Below are 22019 nucleotides of genomic sequence, written 5' to 3' on the forward strand. Positions count from 1 at the left end.
TGGCTGAGCTCTGTATAAGATTTACTGTGTATATTATGAGTATGTAAACTTTTTTCCCCCCAGTTTTTGTCTGGAGTTGATATCTTTTAACATGTGACCTGTATATAATGTTTGAGCTTTGTATAGTAACTTTTTTCCCATTTTTTGTCTGCAGTTGATGTATTTTAATACTTGATGTTTTTATAATATTTAATCTTTCCATACTTCTATAGAAACATTCAATATTATATAATCTTTTTTCTACTGATTTCTGCTTGGAGTTACTATATTTAAATAGCTTAGCTTTATAGAATATTTGAGCTTTGTATAATATTTAATATTCATAGAATAAGTACGTAAACTTTTTTCCACTAAGTTCTCCTTGGAGTTAATATATTTAAATGTTTTAGCTGTATATAATATTTGAGCTTTATTTAATATTTTTTTAACGTACTAATATTTAATATTTATTTGATATTTTTATTTAATGTAGAAATATTTAATATTTTTAAAATATTTTTAAAATGTACTAATAGTTAACATTTATTTAAAATTGTATTTAATGTACTAATATTTAATATTTATTTAATATGTACATAGACCTTCCCCAATAATTATTTTCTGGAGTTGATATATTTTATTATTAAATCTTTATATAATATTTGATCTTTGTGTAATATTTAATATTTATATGATAAGTATATCAACTTTTTTCAACCCATTTTTCTCTGGACTTAATGTATTTTAATGTTTCTTCTGTATATAGTGTTTGAGCTTTATTTCACATATATATATATGCATATAAAATAAATAGATAAACTTTTTTCCACCCTTTTTCTCTGCAGTTAATAGATACTAATAATTGAGCTTTATATAACACATAATCTTTATTTAATATTTATATAATAAATACTTGAACTTTTTTCCACCAATTCTTGTCTGGCATTAAAATATTTTAATATTTGATCCCTCTGTCATATTTAATCTTTACATAGATGTAACATCTCTATAATAAATACGTAACTTTTTTCCACTAATTCTTCTCTTGAGTTAATATATATTAAGATTAGAGCTTTTATATACTACATAACCTTTATCTAATACATAATCTTTATTTGTATAATAAATATATGAACTTTTTTTCACACCAGTTCTTGTCTGGCGTTAAGTATTTTAATATTTGAACCTTATGTAGTATTTAGTCTTTATATAGATGTAACATTTCTATAATAAATACGTAACTTTTTTCCACTAATTCTTCTTTTGAGTTAATGTATATTAAGATTTGAGCTTTTATATCATACATAATCTTTATTTAATAGATAATCTTTATTTACATAATAAATATGTGAACTTTTTTTCACACCAATTCTTGTCTGGCGTTAAAATATTTTAATATTTGATCCTTATGTAGTATTTAGTCTTTATATAGATGTAACATTTCTATAATAAATACGTAACTTTTTTCCACTAATTTTTGTCTGGAGTTAATATAGTTTAATATTTGATCTTTATATCGTATTTAATCTTTATATATTATTTACTGTTTCTATAAAAGTATGTAAACATTTTTCCAGTAGTTTTTGATCTGGAGTTACTAGGATTAATATTTAAGCTTTATATAATACAAAATCTTTATTTAATATTTATATAATAAATACTTGATCTTTATTCCACCAATTCTTGTCTGGAGTTAGTGTATTTTAGTGTTTGATCTCTAGATAAGATTTGATCTTTATATGATATTTAATCTTTATATAATATTGAATGTTTCTATAATAAATAGATTATTTTTTGACAACTAATTTGTGTCTGGAGTTAATATATTTTAATGTTTGATTTTGTATTCTATTAAATCTTTATTTAATATTTAATACTTATATAATAAATATGCAAACGTTTTCCCACCAATTCTTGTCTGGAGTTAGTGTATTTTAGTGTTTGATCTTTATATAATGTTTGAGCTTTGTATAATATTTAATGTTTCTATAATAAATATATGAACTTTTTAACACTAATTTACATCTGGGGCTAATGTATTTAAATATTTGATCTTTATGTAACATTCAATCTCTATAGAACCTTTAATGTTTCTATAATAAATATGTCAACTTTTCCCGCTCATCAGTGTCTCGTTCATCTCTTTTCCTCTCTGAGACTGCACCGTGGTCTGAGAGTTTCCACCTTTTCCCCACTGTCTCCATCACGGCATTTTCTGCTCCTGGCAAAAAGACGACCCCGAATTTAAGCCGCCTCTTGCGTTCTGGTTGTACTTAAACTACCCGGGGAGACAGCACACTGTTGTCAGGTTGTCAGGTTCTGGTGACAGCCTTAGAACCGGTGATGCGCACCAACCCTGCCTGTGACCTTGGTGTGAGCAGCTCCACTTGCTCCTCACCCTGGGGAAACTGCTCCTGGCTCCGGGTCTGTCACCCTCACTGCGGGGTCTGCACCAGCCGGGGCTCCGGGGGCTTCGCTCTCGTGCTCCACAGCAGAGGACAAACCCCACACTCACAGGAGAACACAATAACTCATGGAGCAGCCGAGCTTCACAGGAAAGGGGAAAAATAGCAGAAAAAGAGCAGAACAGCGGAGAAGGGTTTGCACTGGCTCCTGCCTTTCCAAAACACAGTCAGTGCTGAGCAGGGAAAGCCCGGACAACACCAGCCCAGGAGCTGAAAGCACAAGTGCGGTCACCTGCTGAAGTGAAGGGTGTTTGGGGTTGCACTGGGAAGCAGTTTTAGTCCTTCTGGGTGAGCAGCCTGGGTGGTGCTCACCGCATTGGGAAGAAGAAACCCAAAAGAACAAAACAAGTAGAATTCTTGATAGATATGGGGGCAACACTAATTAAAACCTGAAAAGAAGAAACTCCAACCCCATGATGGGAGGGGCCTTTTCTTGTTTTGTTAACTACAGAAACAGCTGTTGGGAGGGCAGAGAAAGGATGGACACGCGTCTCTCGAGTTAGAGGAGCCCTGATGGAAGAAAGAACCTGGAAAGTAACTCAGGAACCAGGGGAACTGAAATTGAAATTGACACGGGAGTGGTGATGTAACTACTATTAGTGTTATGGATGTGAATGAAAATGAGAATGGCTTAATAGTTAAATGTGTTGAACCGAGTTGTATATGGAATTCTCATTTTATATTTGATGTTTAGGTTGTAAATGGACTGTGGTATAAGCATATCCACAAAGGGAACTTCCCGACAGGATTGTGTAAGAAATGTCTAAGAACAGAAGATAAGGAAACCAGGGCTCGGTTGAGGATTCCGGTCGCCACTGGAAGAACAGAAAAAGAATAGCGGAGAATGGTGGGAGGTATTTACTGAAGGGGTGAATGGGAATTTAGAGCCCACCAGTGATAAGAAGAACAGAGTGCAGAAAGAGAAACCACATTCCGTGTTGCTCCTGTTGTTCCTGGGAAGTGAAGGCCAAGAGTTGGGAAACGATAAAAAGTCGCCACGCTAACGGCAAAAATAGGAAAGGTGGGGACGTGGCCCTTGCTGCCGAGAAGATGACGAACTCGGCTGCGGCTGCAGCCTGGTCGGCCAGAGAGGCAGGGGGTGCAGAACCCTGGACCTGATCCTCTTGCTAGCAGTGGTGACTTATTGTTCCCAACTTAGCCTGGCCAATCCCTGTACCAAGTGCTACGAGCGTGTGAGAATAGGGAGACTAACCCAATATGTTCTACATTATCACGCTCATACTAATTCTGGATGTTATGATAGAACAAAATTGGAGAAGTCTGAAATCCAAGGGCAGGAATTATGGGTAGCAACTAAGCTAGGGAAAGGTGGACTGGCTGTAGGCTGTGTCTCCTGCCCTAGGGGAGAACAGAATACCTGTTTTACACAAGCTGGGGAGTGGGGCTATTCAGACGGAGGGGCAGTGCAAGATCAGTAGAAGGAGGAGTTAGTTAAGAGTGCCACTCAGGAATTAAAAGGAAAGCAAGAGCAACAGAAATTGGTACAGAACAGCAGTGATTGATATGAAGAATTAAGGCAAAAAGACAAAGGATTACAGTTACCAAGAGTAGGGAAAAACCTGTTTATAGATCCTATGGAAAAGATAGCCCGCTCCCTGAAATGCCTGTACACCAATGCGTGCAGCGTGGGGAATAAGCAGGAGGAGTTAGAATCCTGTGTTCGGTCGGGAGATCATGATCTGGTGGCAATTACAGAAACGTGGTGGGACAGTTCACATGACTGGAATGTGGTCATGGATGGCTACGCCCTTTTCAGGAAAGACAGGCCAGCCAGGCGTGGTGGTGGAGCTGCTCTCTATGTGAGAGAGCAACTGCAATGTACTAAATTCTGCCCAGGAGCGGATGAGGAACGAGTTGAGAGTGTATGGGTCAGGATCAAGGGGCAGGCTGGTAGGGGTGATACGGTTGTAGGTGTCTATTACAGGCCACCAGATCAGACTGAGGAAGTTGATGAGGCCTTCTATGCGCAGCTGAGAGTGGCCTCACAGTCACAGGCCCTGGTTGTGGTGGGTGATTTTAACTTCCCTGATGTTTGCTGGAAGGACCATTCAGCCAGCCAGCCACAGTCCAGGAGGTTCCTCCAGCGCATTGATGACAACTTCCTCATGCAGATGGTGGAGGAGCCGACCAGGAGAGGTGCACTGCTGGATCTCATCCTCACTAACAAGGAGGTTCTGGTCGAAGCAGTAAAGGTCGAGGGCTGCCTGGGTTGCAGTGACCACGAGATGGTGGAGTTCAGCATCTCGTGTGGCAGTAACAGAATAGCAAGTAGAATTGCAACCCTGGACCTCAGCAGGGCTGACTTCGGCCTTTTCAAGCAATTGCTGGGGGAAATCCCATGGGCAAGACTGCTTGAAGGAAAAGGGGCCCAAGAGAGCTGGATTGCATTCAGAGGTTGCTTTTTCCACGCTCAGGATCAGAGCATCCCCACACGTAGGAAGTCGAGGAAGGGAGCCAGGAGGCCTGCGTGGTTGAATAGGGATCTGTTGGGTACGCTCAAGCAAAAGAGGAGAGTTTACAGGTCATGGAAGCAGGGGCTGGCCAGTTGGGAGGAACATAAGGCTGCTGTTAGAGGATGCAGGAAGGCAGCTAGGATAGCCAAGGCCTCCTTAGAATTACAGCTGGCGAGAGGGGTCAAGGACAGCAAGAACTTTTTCAAATACATAGCAGATAAAACTAATACCAGAGGCAATGTAGGCCCACTGATGAATGGGGTGGGTGCCCTGCTCACAGAAGATACAGAGAATGCAGAATTACTGAATGCCTTCTCTGTCTCTGTCTACTCCGCTGGAGGCTGCCTGGGGAACCCTGTACCCCTGAGACCCCGGATGAAGCCAGGTCAATGGAGGAGTTTGCTTTAGTCGATGAGGACTGGGTTAGGGAGCAGTTAAATAGTGTGGACATCCGTAAATCCATGGGTCCAGATGGGATGCACCCGCGGGTGCTGAGGGAGCTGGCTGAAGTCATTGCTGGACCGCTCTCCATCATTTTTGCCAAGTCTTGGGAAACGGGAGAGGTGCCCGAGGACTGGAGGAAAGCAAATGTCACTGCAGTCTCCAGAAAGGGCAAGAAGGAGGACCCGGGTAATTATAGACCGGTCAGCCTCACCTCTGTCCCTGGGAAAGTAATGGAACAGCCTATCCTTGGTGTCATCTCAAGGCACATCAGGGATAAGAGGGTCATTAGGGGCAGTCAGCATGGCTTTACCAAGGGTAAGTCATGCTTGACCAACCTCATAGCCTTTTATGAGAATGTAACAAGGTGGATGGATGATGGCAGAGCGGTGGATGTGGTCCACCTTGACTTCAGTAAAGCCTTTGACACAGTCCCTCACAGCATCCTCACAGCTAAATTGAGGAAGTGTGGTCTAGACAATAGAGTAGTGAGGTGGGTTGCGAACTGGCTTAAAGAGAGAAGCCAGAGAGTGGTGGTCAATGGTGCGGAGTCCAGTTGGAGGCCTGGATCTAGTGCAGTGCCTCAGGGGTCAGTACTGGGGCCAATATTATTCAATATATTCGTTAACGGTTTGGATGAGGGAATTGAGTGTACTATCACCAAGTTTGCTGGTGACACCAAGCTGGGAGGAGTGGCTGACACGCCAGAGGCTGTGCTGCCATCAGAGACCTGGACAGGCTGGAGAGCTGGGCGGGGAATAACCTGATGGAATTTAACAAGGGCAAGTGTAGAGTCCTGCATCTGGGCAGGAACAACCCCAGGTTCCAGTATAGGTTGGGAAATTACATATTAGAGAGCAGTGTAGGGGAAAGGGACCTGGGGGTCCTGGTGGACAACAGGATGACCATGAGCCAGCACTGTGCCCTTGTGGCCAGGAAGGCCAATGGCATCCTAGGGTGTATTGCAAAGGGGGTGGTCAGTAGATCGAGAGAGGTTCTCCTTCCCCTCTACTCCGCCCTGGTGAGACCCCATCTGGAATATTGTGTCCAGTTCTGGGCCCCTCAGTTCAAGAAAGACAGGGAACTGCTGGAGAGGGTCCAGCGTAGGGCAACAAAGATGATTAAGGGAGTGGAGCATCTCCCTTATGAAGAAAGGCTGAGGGAGCTGGGGCTCTTTAGTTTGGAGAAGAGGAGACTGAGGGGTGACCTTATTAATGTTTATAAGTATGTAAAGGCTGAGTGCCATGAGGATGGAGCCAGGCTCTTCTCAGTGGCAAACAATGATAGGACAAGGGGTATTGGGATCAAGCTGGAACACAAGAGGTTCCACTTAAATTTGAGAAAAACTTCTTCTCAGTGAGGGTGACAGAGCACTGGAACAGGCTGCCCAGGGAGGTTGTGGAGTCTCCTTCCCTGGAGACATTCAAACCCGCCTGGACATGTTCCTGTGCGACCTCTCCTAGGCGTTCCTGCTCCAGCAGGGGGATTGGACCGGATGATCTTTTGAGGTCCCTTCCAATCCCAAACATACTGTGATACTGTGATACTGCGAATTAAATGTCACCTCGTGCTGGATATGTGGAGGGTCTCAAATGACTGAATATGTTGGACGAACCCCTTGTCAGTTAATGTTGAGGGCAAATTCGTCAAGTACCTCTATTCCTCCCACTTGGTGGCCAGATCCACCTAATGGATATTGGTCTCGAAACTGTTTGTGCCATGCATGATCCCCTGCTTTATTCAGTTAATACATTCAGTAGTCCAAGGCATGCAAATCTCAGGCACGCCTATCGATCCTGAAATGGCAACAAAAAGAACGGGGTATGAATTAATGATTTTGAAAGATAACACCAAACTGGATGTAGCCACCCCTAGGCAGGTGCTGGCTAACTTTGCAGCCAAAGCACGAATCAATAGGATAGAAAGAAAAAGGAGGAATTGTGAGAAAAGAGGTGGTGATTCGTGCCAAGATGTTTAATGTTTACAGATATAACCAAAGGAGGCACGGGCTCTGAACCTGGAAAAGGAAAAGGTGGTTAAGTTCTGTGTAAAAAGTTATGAAACTTGTTCATGAAGTTATATTGATAGAGGGAACTAACATTTTAAAGGTCAACTATATAACTACATAATAAGAGCCTACTAGCGAACCAACACTTTAAGCCACAGAATGAATATCTAGTTTAGAGCTGTATGTAAGCAGTTGTATTAAGAAAAAAACAGAACCTCATCGAATGCCGAGATAAGAAGTTTTGCAGCACCAACTGCAACCTTGAGCAGACAAGAGAGCCAAGATTCACAGCAAAAAGGGGGCGCCAGTCTGGTTTTGGTTGACTTGGCAGCTTGGGTTCCAGGCAATTCATTGCAGTGAGCCAAAGGTAAAACGTTCACTGTGACGAAGCTGAACGATGTTCATCCTTCATCCAAAGACCCCCAACGACCCCTCCTCAAAACCACCAAGTGACTGCGCAGGCGCAGCAGGGGAGGGTCAAGAGGAGACTGTGGAAAGGGTTATGTGAGACTCATTTTAATAAGAATCGTGAAAGGTAATGAATATGTATGGGCGTTCCTGGGGTCATTATGAATATGTAACACCTTACTGTCCTTAAGCACACTTCTTATTGTTAAAAGGTGTGAGCGTTGGGCGGAGCGAATCCCCCGAGCACCCAGCGCTGTTTTGCTTGTGCTCTAATGAACACGTGTTTAAGGAATACAATGAAGGAATTGGATTAAACGTTGTTTATCCATAGAAAAAGCGTAAGTTATTTATTTCACTACGAAGCAGCCTCATTTTTTCACTCAGCTGTGTAATTGCTCTGACCATAGAAAGAGGGAAAAAAAGAGCAGAAACACTGAGAAATGAGCCAGTGTGTTTAACCACAATTCACATTTCTGGGGAAGGAACCCCCTTGCGCAGGAAGAACACGTTCTTGATTTCAGTTGCCTATTCTTTAAATCCTTTAGTAGAATAGCGAATCTATTGAATGGCAAAGTGAAAACATCACTGTAAATGACAAGAACTTCCTTTTTCCTTCCGCGGTTATGCTTGGACTTTGCAGTTTTGCGCTCGCCCCGGGCTCTGCCGCAGCACAAGTTGTGTTCCACGCACAGTTCGATGCCCACGCTCCCAGCTCGGTCCGTCTGTCCCGGTCCCGGCGCTTTGTCCGGCTGAGCAAGGGCTCGGACTGCGGGCGGGCTGAGGGCGGGGCAAGGGGGCGCGCGCGGAGCGGCGGCGAGCTGCGATTGGCCGGCTGCGGGCGGCACGTGCCGCCGCGAGGCCGCGTCCGGTCGCCGTGGTGCTCGCGGAGCCGTCGCCGCCGTTGGCGTCGGGGCGAGCGGTCGGTGCGAGAGAGAGCGGAGTGCGGGGCTGGCGGAGCCGGCAGCAGCCCTGCCTGCGGACGCGGACACAGCGCCATGTGCGGGATCAGCTGCGGGCCCTGCTGCGGACGGGTATGAGCGAGCCGGGCCCCGCCGCCCGCCCTCCCCCGGGGCCGCGGGGGACACGGGGCCGGGGGTGGGGGGGCAGCTCCGAGTGGCGAGAGAATGGAGTTGGTGCCTGCACAAGTGACGGGATGGGAGGAAACGGCCTCCAGTTGGGCGGGGGAGGCTCAGGTTGGCTATTGGGAACATTTCCTCCCAGAAACGGGAGGGAGTGCGGTCTGGGTGACCGGGCAGTGAGGTGACTGCGAACTGGCTGAGGGGAAGAAGCCAGAGAGTCGTGGTCAATGGGGCAGAGTCCAGTTGGAGGCCTGGATCTCATGCAGTGCCTCAGGGGTCAGTGCCGGGGCCGGGATTATTCAGTAAATTCATCAATGATTTGGATGAGGGACTGGAGTGTCCTATCAGCAAGTTTGCTGATGGCACCAAGCTGGGAGGAGTGGCTGATACACCAGAGGCTGTGCTGCCATCCAGAGACCTGGACAGGCTGGAGAGCTGGGCAGGGAAAAATTTAATGAAATATAACAAGGGAAGGTGTAGAGTCTTGCATCTGGGTAGGAACAACCCCAGGTTCCAGTGTAAGCTGGGGAATGAGCAGTGTAGGGGAAAGGGACCTGGGGGTCCTGGGGACAGCAGGGTGACCATGAGCCAGCACTGGGCCCTTGTGGCCAGGAAGGCCAATGGTACCTGGGGTGGGTTAGAAGGGGGTGGTCAGTAGGTCAGAGAGGTTCTCCTGCCCCTCTGCTCTGCCCTGGGGAGACCACACCTGGAATATTGTGTCCAGTTGTGGCCCCTCAGTTCCAGAAGGACAGGGAACTGCTGGAGAGAGTCCAGCGCAGCCACCAAGATGCTGAAGGGAGTGGAGCATCTCCCATGTGAGGCAAGGCTGAGGGAGCTGGGGCTCTGGAGCTTGGAAGAGACTGAGGGGTGACCACATTAATATTTACAGATATCTAAAAAGTGAGTGTCAGGAGGATGAAGCCAGGCTCTTCTCAGTGACAACCAATGACAGGACAAGGGGTAATGGGTGCAAACTGGAACACAAAAGATTCCACTTAAATTTCAAGGAACTTCTTCCTGGTGAGGGTGGCAGAGCCTGGCCCAGGCTGCCCAGGGAGGTTGTGGAGTCTCCTTCTCTGCAGACATTCAAACCCGCCTGGACACCTTCCTGTGGAACCTCAGCTGGGTGTTCCTGCTCCGGTGGGGGGATTGACCTGGATGAGCTTTCCAGGTCCCTTCCAGTCCCTAACTTTCTGTGATTCTGTAATTCTGAGAAAGGGTTATTAAACATTGGAACAGGCTGCCCAGGGCAGTGGTGGAGTCACCATCCCTGGAGGGGTTTAAAAGGCACATAGATGAGGTTCTGAGGGACATGGGGCAGTGCCAGGGGTGGCTTAACAGTTCACTCAATGGTCTCTTCCAACCAAAATGATTCTATGATCCTGTTGTACAGTCTGTTTTTTGCATTGTAATAGTGCCTAAAGTTCAGGGTTCATGTGATCTTGTCCTGGAACTTTTGCAAGGACGTTAAAAGTAAATGTGTTGCTATCTGTGATTCAAAACTGTTTTTCCGTTGTTTTCTAACAGGCTCGGAACTTCCCCTTTCGGAACCTGTCTCTTTGGAGATGTTGGAGCAGACCGAAGAGGAGGACACCCAGGCGGAAGAGACATGAGGAAGATGTGGAGTCTCTACACAGCCTTGAGGAGATCCTGACCAAGCCAACCAAGGAAGAAGTGGAGACTCCAGTGCACATTGAGAAGACTCCAGAGCGCGTTGATGAGAGTCCAGAGATCTTTGAGCAGACAGAAAGGAAGACAAGAGAGGAAGATGCAGAGACTCCAGACCACATTGACGAGACTACAAGCAAGATAAGAGAAGAAGATGCGAAGACTCCTGAGCGCATCGAGAACACTCTCAGCAAGATAACAGAGGAAGATGCAGAAGCTCCAGAGCGCATTGAGAACAGTCTAAGCAAGGCAACAGAGGAAGACACCGAGACTGCAGAGTGCACAGAGGAGACTCCAAGCGAGCCAACTGAAGAAGACGTGGAGACTTCAGAAAGCCTGGAAGAAAATGTGAGGAACCAACCTGGGGAAGATGTGGAGGTTCCACAGAGCGTTCAAGAGGCAAGTCACTGGTGCACAGACAGTTCTATATGACATAGGGCTATTTTAGAGATAAAAGAGGTAAAAACAAACAGAAAAGCAACCCCCCAAAAAAACCCAAACCCCGACTTCCCCAAACCAGGATTTGGTTGCACTGCACTCAGATCCTTTCTAATTGAGTTGTTGCTGTGCTTAAGGCTGTGGTACTCAGTATAGCCCTGAAACTTTAATTATTCAAGTGTTATATATGAAGAACAAACATTATGTGGTTGCAGGGGGACCAGTATATCTATTTCTAAAGTCAATTGTTACGTCTGTTTTCAGTTCTCTAGTGCTTTGCTCCTCAGCGTGTATCAGCATGTTAATACAGCAGCTGTTAGTGCTGGGGTTCAGGAGATCTGGGCTCTCTGGTTTAATTCTTAGCTCTTTCATTGGCTTGTGCAGTAAGTTGTGCACTCAGCTCCTCTGTGCTTTCAGTTAAAAGGCCAAAAAGCCCCAGGTAACTAAAGGCAGCTAAAAAGTGGCAACTGAAGTGAGCGTTGTTGAGGTGTTGTGAGATCCTGGTGATGGCATGCTGGTGTCTGCAGCCTGCGCTTGTGCAGGGACCATGTTCCTTTCTCTCTGACTTGTTTCTCTTGGCCCTTTTCCTAGCAGAGCACACCTGAGGATGGAGCTGAAGACACAGAAGAAGGAGCTGTTGACTGCGACAGCCTGAGAAGAGCGCAGATCCAGCAGACTGACAGCGAAGGAGCAAGATGGCTCGGGGTAAGTAAAGCTGGCATGGTGGCCAAGCCCCCAGCTGATTAAAGTGTCCTCACTTCATTGCAATCAGTGCAGCTGTGGCAGTTTGAGCCAGAGGGTCAGGAGGTGGGTAGAACTTTTGTGTTATGTTGCGATGTTTCTACATTTTCTTCAGGATGCAAGGTAATAATATAAGAACTTGCTTTGGTGTAGTGTCCAGGTTGGTAGTATAGAGACTTTGAGCGGCAGATTTCCCATCTCTGCCTCCTGTTTTTACCAGGAGAAATATTAGAAAGTATTTTTGACCTGTGGTACATTTCCCAGCTGATGGGAAGAGTTTTTAGTGATGCTGCATTTGTAGAGTGATTTGGAGGCTTTTCAGCTGAAAAGCGTTGGCTGGTATTGGATGTGTCTGAGAGAAATGCAGCTCTAACTGCAAATTTCATAGAACCCCTGTTGAAAGGAATACAACAGTTTTTGTTCATTTTGAGTGAGTTGGGCTTTATTACCAATTCCTTTAAGTACTGAGAAGCTTGAAATCTTGCTTAGTAGCTTCTTCTCGAGGTACCAGTAGGTGAAGGAACTTAGATCTTTCATGCTACAAGAAGTCTAATAAACCTTTCTTCAACTTCTGGATGCTAAGAAAGCATCCGGGCTTTTTGAATGGTTGGCCCTGTTCTGAGAGAATGGTCAGTTTCAAAGCCAACCATGAGATTACAGCCTAAGCACTGGCAACACTTGCCTGTTTAAATAAGAAATGTCTTTATTGTCCTCCAGTATTTGATACAGCATTTGGTGTTTGGAGAGCCCAAACGGACAACATTGTTTAGTAACTAGAGATGGACTATTCCTGTGAAAAGGTGGAATGGAATCTGTGTTTCATTGTGCAGGCTGTGTCGGGGCTCTGGCTTCTGTCTGAGTTTTGTGCTTTGTCTTGGTTTCCACTTTGTAGGCTGAAGGGGACCAGTTACCTGCAGAACACACTGTCAGCCCGGACGAGACGTGCAAAAGCAGGGCCCTGAAAGCTGGAACTTTGGAAAAGCTGGTGGAGACACTTCCGACGGCCTTTGCCGATAATGACTTCACATACATCAACATCTTCCTCTCCACGTACAGGGCCTTTGCTTCCACCAGCACAGTCCTGGAGCTGCTCCTGGACAGGTGAGAGCCGGGACAGAATGGAAACTGAGCCGTCATTTATTATACACGACAGGGGGATGTTGACAGAAAAGAATCCTGCAAAGTTCAGGATTTCAGCATAAACACACCATGTGTGAATGCACGCTGCCCACATCCCAAATCTCATTAAAGCTTAAGCGCCAGGTGGGGAAAGCATGCGTGGTCTGACCGCTAAGGAGCCAAACTGGGACCGACACAAGAAAACCAATACAACTTGTCCCTTAATAAAAGACCAGTGCACGGGGGATATGTGCAAACCCTTCATCTCTGCCACAGCTCCCCAGCCACGGTGGAATTGTCCAGCATGAAGCCCTTGTCTTCATGCCAATCGTATATGAATATGCCAATATCTATATGTTTATGCCAATTGTATATGGATTACGCGCTTTGGGTTGCTCAGTAGAGGTTCCTCTAAACAGCCATCTCATTTTTTCAGATACGGAAACCTGGAGATCTCGGGCTCTGAAGAACATGGAAAGCAGAATTCCCCCGGATCCAGCACAGTGCTCAGGACGTAAGTTTGGTTTTGCAGCGCCCAGCGAGCCCCAGTCAGGGTTCGGTGCTGGAGCGGGAAGTGGGCAGCAGAGCTATTGTTTCCTGTGACAATTCACAGCCCTGTTTGCTTCAAGGGGCTTGTGTAAAGGCCGGGTATCAGCTGTCTCATAACATCAAATAATACAACGCAGAGAAAATCTTTAATGATTTTGAATGACTGCGCTGGTTTCTCAAGGTGTAATTGAAGAAGCAGCCTTTAGTTTCCTATGAAGTATTAATAACATTTCTTGCATAAAAAGAACAAATTAAATTCTGTGCTCACAGAAGTGTCCGTACTGCCTTCACGTGGGAGATGAATGTCTCAGTGTTCCTGTTGTTATATTAGGTACAGATCCATGCGATTGCATCAATAACTGCTGCACACAACCCATGTGTTCTCTCTGAATTTGCTCACAGTGCGATGGCATCGATTTTACAAACCTGGCTTGACCAGTGTGCCGACAATTTCCGAGAGCCACCCGACTACGTGTGTCTGCAGAAGGTGCTGAGTTATCTGAAGAAGAACATGCCTGGCTCTGACCTGGAGAAGAAGGCGCAGAACCTCCTGGAGGAGTTCCGGAAAGAAGAACGGGAGAATGATGGTAAAGTACCTTTCTCTGCTGTCTCTGTGTTCTCCCAGCGTCAAGCCTGACATGTCCCCTTATCCAGGGCACAAAGCTTCCTGTGCCGTGAGCCGAAAATTCGTAAGGGCTCATGTGGTATGCGAATGAAGACTGGAATCAACTTCCAGCCTTAGTAGGGGGACTAAGTTCTTCTACATGCATTATTCTCACATTGGCTGCGTGTTTTTCAGTCCCCGTTGGCTCTGGAGCACATAACGGTAGGACTGGTGTGCTGAAAAGGCCCAGGTTTAGACTTAGTGCTGCGGCAGCCAAGGCTGCTGATCAATTCTGCACATCCCGTGAGAGGGGCGGACTTGCCGGGAGGGGTGGCCAGAACAGGGGACCCAAAGTGACCAGCTCGGTAGGTTTTCCACGTTGTGCAGCATCTGGAACTGGGAGATCACCAGGGTCTCGCTCTCCTCGTCCATGGCCGGCATCTGAAGAGGAGCCTGCCTGCCATCCTAGGCGTGGTTCCAGGCCCTGCAGCCCTGAATCCAGCTCTGGTTTACTGCCGAGTCCAGCCCAGGGCATCTGGGGGCCTGTCCTGCAGCTGCTGGAGCCACGATTGGTTTTGTATATTTTGCATTACTTTCTCTCCTCATCAGTAGTACTAGCAAAGCATGTTTTAACTTTCCAACTGGTCTTGCTCCCTTCTCCTCCTCTTCCCTTGAAACGTGGACATAAGAGCATATTCAGTATAATATTTTGGGGGTATAATTGCAGTCTTGTCTCTTTGCAGTTCAGCTGTTTTTCAGACTATAGAATGCATAAATGCTGACAAGTAGATTATCAAAGTTCTGCAGTGTTAATAAGGAGTTGTTGGGGGGGGGTTGGTAGGTTTTTTCTTCCCAAAGAATGGTTAGTGAATGGGTTAAGGCACTTCTCAGGTAAGAGACCCTGAACAGCTCAGTTCTCCCTGTTTCTTTTTCTTCTACCTTCTCTTTGCCCATTTAATCTTCGGGTCCTTCTCTTTCTCCCTAAAATATGCAGCACAGTGAGGCCGTTACCCCAGGCAGGTCCCTTTGCATGTTCTGCTCTTCTATGTAGTGATTTTCCAAATATCTGCTTTGATTACTTGTTTTCTGTATAAATTCACTGACTCGTGTTTTCCCCGCTGGCCAGACGCGTTCCACAGCCTTTCTCCCTGCAACCCGGATGAGGAAGAGGAACTGGAGATCAGCGGCCCAGAAGAATTCTCATTGTTCCAAGAAGACCCGGTGGCAGAACAGCTGACATACATGGACGCGGTATGTAGATCATACGTGTTACTTGAAATGCTCGGGGAAATAGTTCTGGGCTTCTCATTGTTTGTTTGTCTGTTTGTTTTTTAACTTAACTTGGTTATCCAAACTTGCTTCATTGATTGGGCTTTTCGTTCAGTTCTTCTGAAGGTGTTTGTCTTTTTTTTTACAGTGTGAATGTAGACTGTGTGGCCTCTTTTCCAAAGTTTAATATTTGACCCTTCAGAAATAGCGTATTTTGACTGTATCTTAGGCTACCTCACCTGAAGATGTATAAATACTTTGTAACTGTAGTGTTCGATTTGGCTTATTTGTATCAATCTCCTTCAAAAATATCACTATATAGAAATCTTTCCCCTTGGTAAAGTAAGTGATAGAAAGGTGTCTGTTATTTTGCTAGGACAGTTTATCTGACAGTTCTTTTAGGGCGTCAGGCCTAAAGAGTTATAGCAAAGTGTATATTTTAAACTGGAGAGAAAATCAATATTTCCCTTTTAATACCATATTAGATTCAGATGCAGTTTGTACTCTAACCATGCATTTCTTGCTGTGGGCAGTAGCGATCCAGGCTGAGTTGGACACCTCTGTTTCCCTCTAGACACTCTTCCAGAACGTTGTGCCCCACCACTGCCTGGGCTGCATCTGGTCCCGAAGGGACAAGAAGGAGAACAAACAGCTGGCACAGAGCATCAGAGCCACCATCTCGCAGTTCAATGCCGTCACCAACTGCGTGCTCAGCACCATCCTGGAGAGCAAAGAACTAAAGACACAGCAGCGAGCGAAGATCTTGGAGAAGTGGATCCGTATCGCACGTGTAAAGCGTTTATTCACGACTGTTTCACGTTCCTTGTGCGGGTGCCGTGAAGCTGGGAGGGGACAGGGGGGTTGTTGGTCAGTGATATTTTTGATGCTCAGTATTTGTAGAGCTGCCCGCTTAGCAGGGAGAATGTGCAGCAAGCAGGACACGGGGCAGACAGAAGAGCTCTGACTATTGGTGATGCTGACGTTTAACGCTCCTGTGTTTCTGACCGCTCCTTTCACAGCAATGTAGGGTCCTGAACAACTTTTCATCTCTGAAGGCCATCATTTCCGCCTTGCAGTCCACCTCGGTTTATCGCCTGAAGAAGACCTGGGCCTGCGTTCCAAAGTAAGGCTGTGCAGTGTGTCACTGGATGTGTTTTGGTGCTTTTATCTTTTCTGTGCCCAACTGTTAATGATTGTTGAGAAAAAAATAGTACCCTGATCTGATTCAGAGTGCTTACAAACAACTTAAATGATTTAATCTTTTCCTGTACAGGGACACAATGCTGATGTTCGAGGAGCTTTCAGAAATCTTCTCCGACTCTGACAACTTTGCGATGAGCAGGGAGCTGCTGATGAAGGTGGGAATTAGCTTGAGTTGCCAAGTTATGATCTCAACCAAAGCCGAGCTCAGCCCTGTTCCTAACCAATGAGCTCCCGTATGTGGTGCTTTGGGGAAGATGGGTCTGTAAATCCCGGCTTTACTGCTGGGGCGAGAGGTGGCGCACAGTGAGATTTGACGCAGAGGAGTTACGAATGAGCGCTTTGGCTTATATACCGCTCTGTGCAGACATGAACTGCTGGCTGAGATACCAGGGTGATGTCGTGAAAGCGTCATTTACAAGAGTGCTGTTTGGTGAAGCAGACGACATGTGTTTTGTTTGCTTCCACAGGAGAATTCTAATTAGTATTATTATTATTATTACTTCTCAGTCAGTTAATCCACCATTGCTCTGACCGTTTGCAGGGAGTCACACAAGGCACGGTACCTTACCTGGGTACCTTCCTAACAGACCTTGTCATGCTGGACACAGCCCTTCAGGACTATCTCGAGGTAATTTGGGGCAATTTTTGGAATCCTAAATATCCTCCCTCCCTTGCAGACACTGTGTCTGCTCCTGCATCTTCCACTGGGTGCTGGTGCAGTTCCTAAAAATGGAGGACTCTATTTAAATAGACCCAGGTACACGAGAGCTGTGGTTTATCCTAGAGCTGGAAAGAGGTCTTTGTAGAGGCCTTTGGTCAGGACAGCTCTGGCCTTTCCCTTGGTGTCGCTACTTCATCCTGTTTGTGATTAAGTCCAGCCGAGCCTGTGCTCTTCTCCTCTGATCCCTTCTCTGTCCTTCCAACAGGGCGGCCTGATCAATTTTGAGAAGCGGCGAAGGGTAAGTGGAACGGTGACTGTTCTGTGATCATTAGTGCCTGACGCTCTCTGCTAGAGCGTTCTCTTGGTGAGGCCTGTTGTCTTTGCTCGGGCGTATCCAACAGGCGCTCACGTTACTCAGAGGGTGAGGAAGGAACAGTCCCCGGCACGCTGTGAACCTCTGCCGGGCTGTGAGGGGCAGCGCGGGAAGAGAAATTCCTTTTAGATGCGGGCAGCAGGGGAAGAGGAGCTGCAGGGCACTCGCTGCCACGGGATTTACGTCTGGGGCACGTTCCCCCCGTTTGGTGTTCACGGGAACACGTTACACGAGCGCGTTCTGTGTGCTGGGAGCAAATCAGACCTGCTGGCGTGAGACCTTTGCTGGCCACAAGATACAGTCTGTGACCATCTTCCTTGTGCTGCAGTAAATAGTTGTGGGTAAAAGGTGCAGAGAGCAAAGCGGGTACCTGGGACCGAGAAATCAAGGCTGAGCGTTGCCTTCCAGCCTGAGCCTTGTTGGTCATGGATCAGTAGGAGCGAAGGTGCCGAGGTTTCCTCTGTCCGAGGGCAGTCGCGCCAGATCTCGGACAGAATTATTTTGGGCAAGCGTGTGTGCAAGCGGAGTGAGGGAAGAGCAGCGCGTTCCAGTCACACGTTGGGGGCAGCGTTTTGTGTTCCCCTGGGCCAAGTGTGAGTGCACAGAGCCGGGGAGGATCAGGCTCTGCTGTCATCACAGGCACCTCTCGTTCTTTTCCTTGCTTAGTGCCTGAGAACCACCTACGTACAGAGCGGGATTCCTCTCTCGGCGCCGCTCTGGCCACGCAGGGGTGACGGGAAGGGTGAGCTGCAGAGTTGCAGCGTTTGAAACAGTGGTTCTCGAAATAGTCACTTCTTCAACTGAAACCGACCCGCGGGTCCAACTCAGTTTGTCCTGGATCTGTTGCTGCGTGTGTTTAGTGTATTAACGAGACTGGCTTTGTTTTTCTAATTAGAATTCCTATTTTATTATTTGTTTTCTTAGGAGTTTGAAGTAATCACACAGATTAAGCTGTTGCAGTCCTCATGTAACAGCTATTGCATGGCACAAGATGAGAAATTCGTGCAGTGGTTTAGGAGGCAGCGGCATTTAAGTGATGAGGAGAGGTAGGGTCTCAGCCCGGCTGGCGAAGCAGCTTTTCTTCCCCCGCAGGCAGGTTCAGGTTCTCTCAGCCTTGAGCTCTGCGCTGCCAGGAGCTGCTCCCGGAGAGTGGAAATACACACGCACAGAGCTGCGCTCCTCCTTGTGGGGATGAACCCTCTGGGACGTGGGAGTGACCCAGGGCTTCTCAAATACGGCCACTCTGAGATATTTCACTAATGGTATTGCCCGTTCTGCAGTTTCCGTCTTTCACGTGAAATCGAAGGAGCAGCTGACAAGAGCACCGCATCGGGCAGAGCTCAGAAGAGCGTGGTGAAGAGATTCAGCCTGTGAGTACAACGGGGAGGGGGTTTGGTGCCTGAATATGAACTGGAATAAATCAAACACCAGCTGACAAACCTGGCTGGGGATCCAGAGCACTGCGGTGCAAATAAGGACAGAGTCTAATTTGATAAATACACACAAGCAATAGGCCACTCGCGATAGGAAAACACAACAGCAGGTCAGATTGTTGAAGCAAGTGACAGCTTTGCTCAGCCCAGCTCTGTTGTGCTTTCTTTTCACCCCTAGGCCGTTCCTGGGCTTGGGGGTGAGCGCCCACAGCACCCCCGTCAACGCGCAGCCCAAACCTGCTCCAGGTGGGAGCTCTGGGGACAGCACCGTCACCATCGTCCCTCCCACCGCCACTGCTGAGGAGCCTCAGCACAAGGTAGGGCCCGGGCCCTGTGTTCAGCACAAACAGCCTGTGCGAGGCTGCTGACGCTGCCGGCGGCCCCAGGCGCTTGCCCAAGCCTGTGGGTCTTGACTGGAGCGTTGCTGGCAGTGGAATGGAGGGACCTGAGCTCTGGGAAAGGCGATTTTGGGGGGAGGGCTCATGTGCATCAGCCCAGCCTAATTCTGGGGCAGGCAGAGCAGCTGAGCGAGTGAGAAGCAGGTGAGGTCAGAGCTCGCCAGCCCTGTGCTTTGACCTGCCAGGAACTGCCCAGACCAAGCCTTGTCTGGGCTGGGTTCCGTTCCCAGGGAGCTTTGTCCTGCAGACTCTGCTCTCTTGTCCTAAGCTGCCTTAACTGGGTTGCCTAAGCCCTCGTTAAGGCTGTTGTGCTGAAGAGTGTCATCTTTAGCTTTTGGATCTTTGAAATTAAATGGTAATGAATGTGTTTGATCTCATCTCCCCCCTTGCTGCCATCTGGTGACAAGTGCTCCAAGAAGTGCCCCGGCTCCGTGACTCCCATTCCATCAAAAGAAGTGCCGCCAGTCCTGCCCCTCTACAACCAGCAGAGCGGAGACAGCTGCATCATCCGCACCAGCGTAGAAGAGGACAGAAGCGGCAACATCTACAGGAGCATCCTGGTGAGTGGTGGGAACAGCAAAGCGCTGTGACTGTGGGTGGTGTTTTCACCCCAGGTGACTTGAATGGTGCTTTTAGTTTTGGAAACACCTATTCCCTGATCAAACCTCCTTGACAGGGAACATGACAGATGTTACAAATCAAAACATGTGGAGCAGGGGATGAATGAGAGGTTTGCAAAGAGCATCTCTCAAGGTTTCTGGCCTTGAAATTGAAGCTTGCATTTGATCAACAATGCCAAGGGAAGCACTTTGAGCCAGTGCCAGCTTTGCTGCCCCTGCTCTTCTGCCAGCGCCGGCTGTTGTGTGTCCAGCTCAGCACTGGGGTGTGTGAGCTGTGACGCAAGGTGCCCCTTCCCCAGCAAACCCAGCTCCAAGGCCCAGAATCTTTGCAGGACATCACAGAAAGTGTTTAGCAGGGGAGACTGTGGATGAATGGATGTCTGCAAAGAGCAGCTGGGGCAGCTCTTGCTGTGGATTCGATGGCTGCTGAGAACAAGGTCTCACCTCTGCGAGTGGTTGCTCAGGAGAGCAGAGGCTGTGATTTGCTGCTGCATTTCTAGAGCAGTGTCTGTTGTCTTGAACTAACTCCACCACCAGGTGTCAGAAAGAGCGTGTTTTAGTGTCTGGCAGAATCTACGACTTAGTTACTAAGCCACTGTAATTTTTCAGTTCTTCGAAATCGTTCCAGGACCAAGCAGTCTGCAGAAAGACAGGCCTTTGCTAATTATTAAATCATTATAGAGTGAATAAAGCAGAAGCCCTCATTGCAACCCTCTCTTTGCAGCTGAGTAACCAAGAGAAGGCTCCTGCTGTCATCCAGCGAGCCATGGAGAAGCACAACCTGCAGTCTGGCTCGGCTGAGGATTACGAGCTGGTCCAGATCATCTCTGCGGACAAAGGTGGGGAAGCAGAACTCTGCTGCTGCTGCTGCTGCTGCTTGAAGAGCTCTGCTGCATTTTGCCGGCAAGAGTAACACGCGAAGCGACGTCAGAAACGCCATCGCCACGTTGTCCCAGCTGCCGGTGAGAACAAACCCCTAACGCTGAGTGGGGCGCCCATTAACGCTCGCTCTGCTCCCTCTCTTGCAGAGCTGGCGATCCCACCCAAGGCGAACGTGTTCTACGCCATGAACACCCAGGCCAACTTCGACTTCGTCCTGAGAAGAAAAGCTGCAGCACAGGAGGAGCCTGCACTTCATGGATTGTAATGGCTGAGCTCTGTATAAGATTTACTGTGTATATTATGAGTATGTAAACTTTTTTCCCCCCAGGTTTAGTCTGGAGTTGATATATTTTAATATGTGACCTGTAGATAATGTTTGAGCTTTGTATAATATTTAATCTTTATATAACAAGTATATTAACTTTTTTCCAGTTTCTGTCTGCAGTTAATGTATTTTAAGACTTGATGTTTTTATCATATTTAATCTTTCCATACTTCTATAGGAACATTCAATATTATATAATCTTTTTTCTACTGATTTCTGCTTGGAGTTACTGTATTTAAATAGCTTAGCTTTATAGAATATTTTAGCTTTGTATAATATTTAATATTCATAGAGTAAGTACGTAAACTTTTTTCCACTAATTTCTCCTTGGAGTTAATATATTTAAATGTTTTAGCTGTATATAATATTTGAGCGTTAATTAATATTTTTATTTAATGTACTAATATTTACTAGTATTCTAAAATTATATTTAATGTACAAATATTTATTTTTTTAAATATACTAATATTTAATATTTATTTAAAATTTTATTTAATGTACTAATATTTACTATTTATTTAATATGTGCATTTAATGTACTAATATTTAATATTTATTTAATATGTACATAGACCTTCCCCAATAATTATTTTCTGGAGTTGATATATTTTATTATTAAATCTTTATATAATATTTGATCTTTGTGTAATATTTAATACTTATATGATAAGTATATCAACTTTTTTCAACCCATTTTTCTCTGGAGTTAATGTATTTTAATGTTTCTTCTGTATATAGTGTTTGAGCTTTATTTCACATATATATATATATGCATATAAAATAAATAGATAAACTTTTTTCCACCCTTTTTTTCTGCAGTTAATAGATACTAATAATTGAGCTTTATATAACACATAATCTTTATTTAATATTTATATAATA

General features: G+C 46.2%; 1 protein-coding gene across 1 annotated transcript; it reads left to right on the forward strand.

Annotated features, from left to right (window-relative positions):
* The first annotated feature begins 13775 nt into the window (after positions 1–13775).
* LOC136104099 (ral guanine nucleotide dissociation stimulator-like 1) lies at positions 13776–21077 on the forward strand. Its single transcript, XM_071810589.1, has 11 exons — positions 13776–13856; positions 15817–16032; positions 16262–16365; positions 16516–16657; positions 16987–17073; positions 17372–17404; positions 18404–18525; positions 18760–18838; positions 19727–19870; positions 20655–20769; positions 20959–21077. The coding sequence occupies exons 1-11, from the start codon at positions 13776–13778 to the stop codon at positions 21075–21077; spliced, it is 1242 nt and encodes a 413-aa protein (XP_071666690.1).
* Positions 21078–22019: the final 942 nt, after the last annotated feature.

This window comes from Patagioenas fasciata, chromosome 6, assembly GCF_037038585.1.
Source record: "Patagioenas fasciata isolate bPatFas1 chromosome 6, bPatFas1.hap1, whole genome shotgun sequence".
Taxonomy (NCBI): domain Eukaryota; kingdom Metazoa; phylum Chordata; class Aves; order Columbiformes; family Columbidae; genus Patagioenas; species Patagioenas fasciata.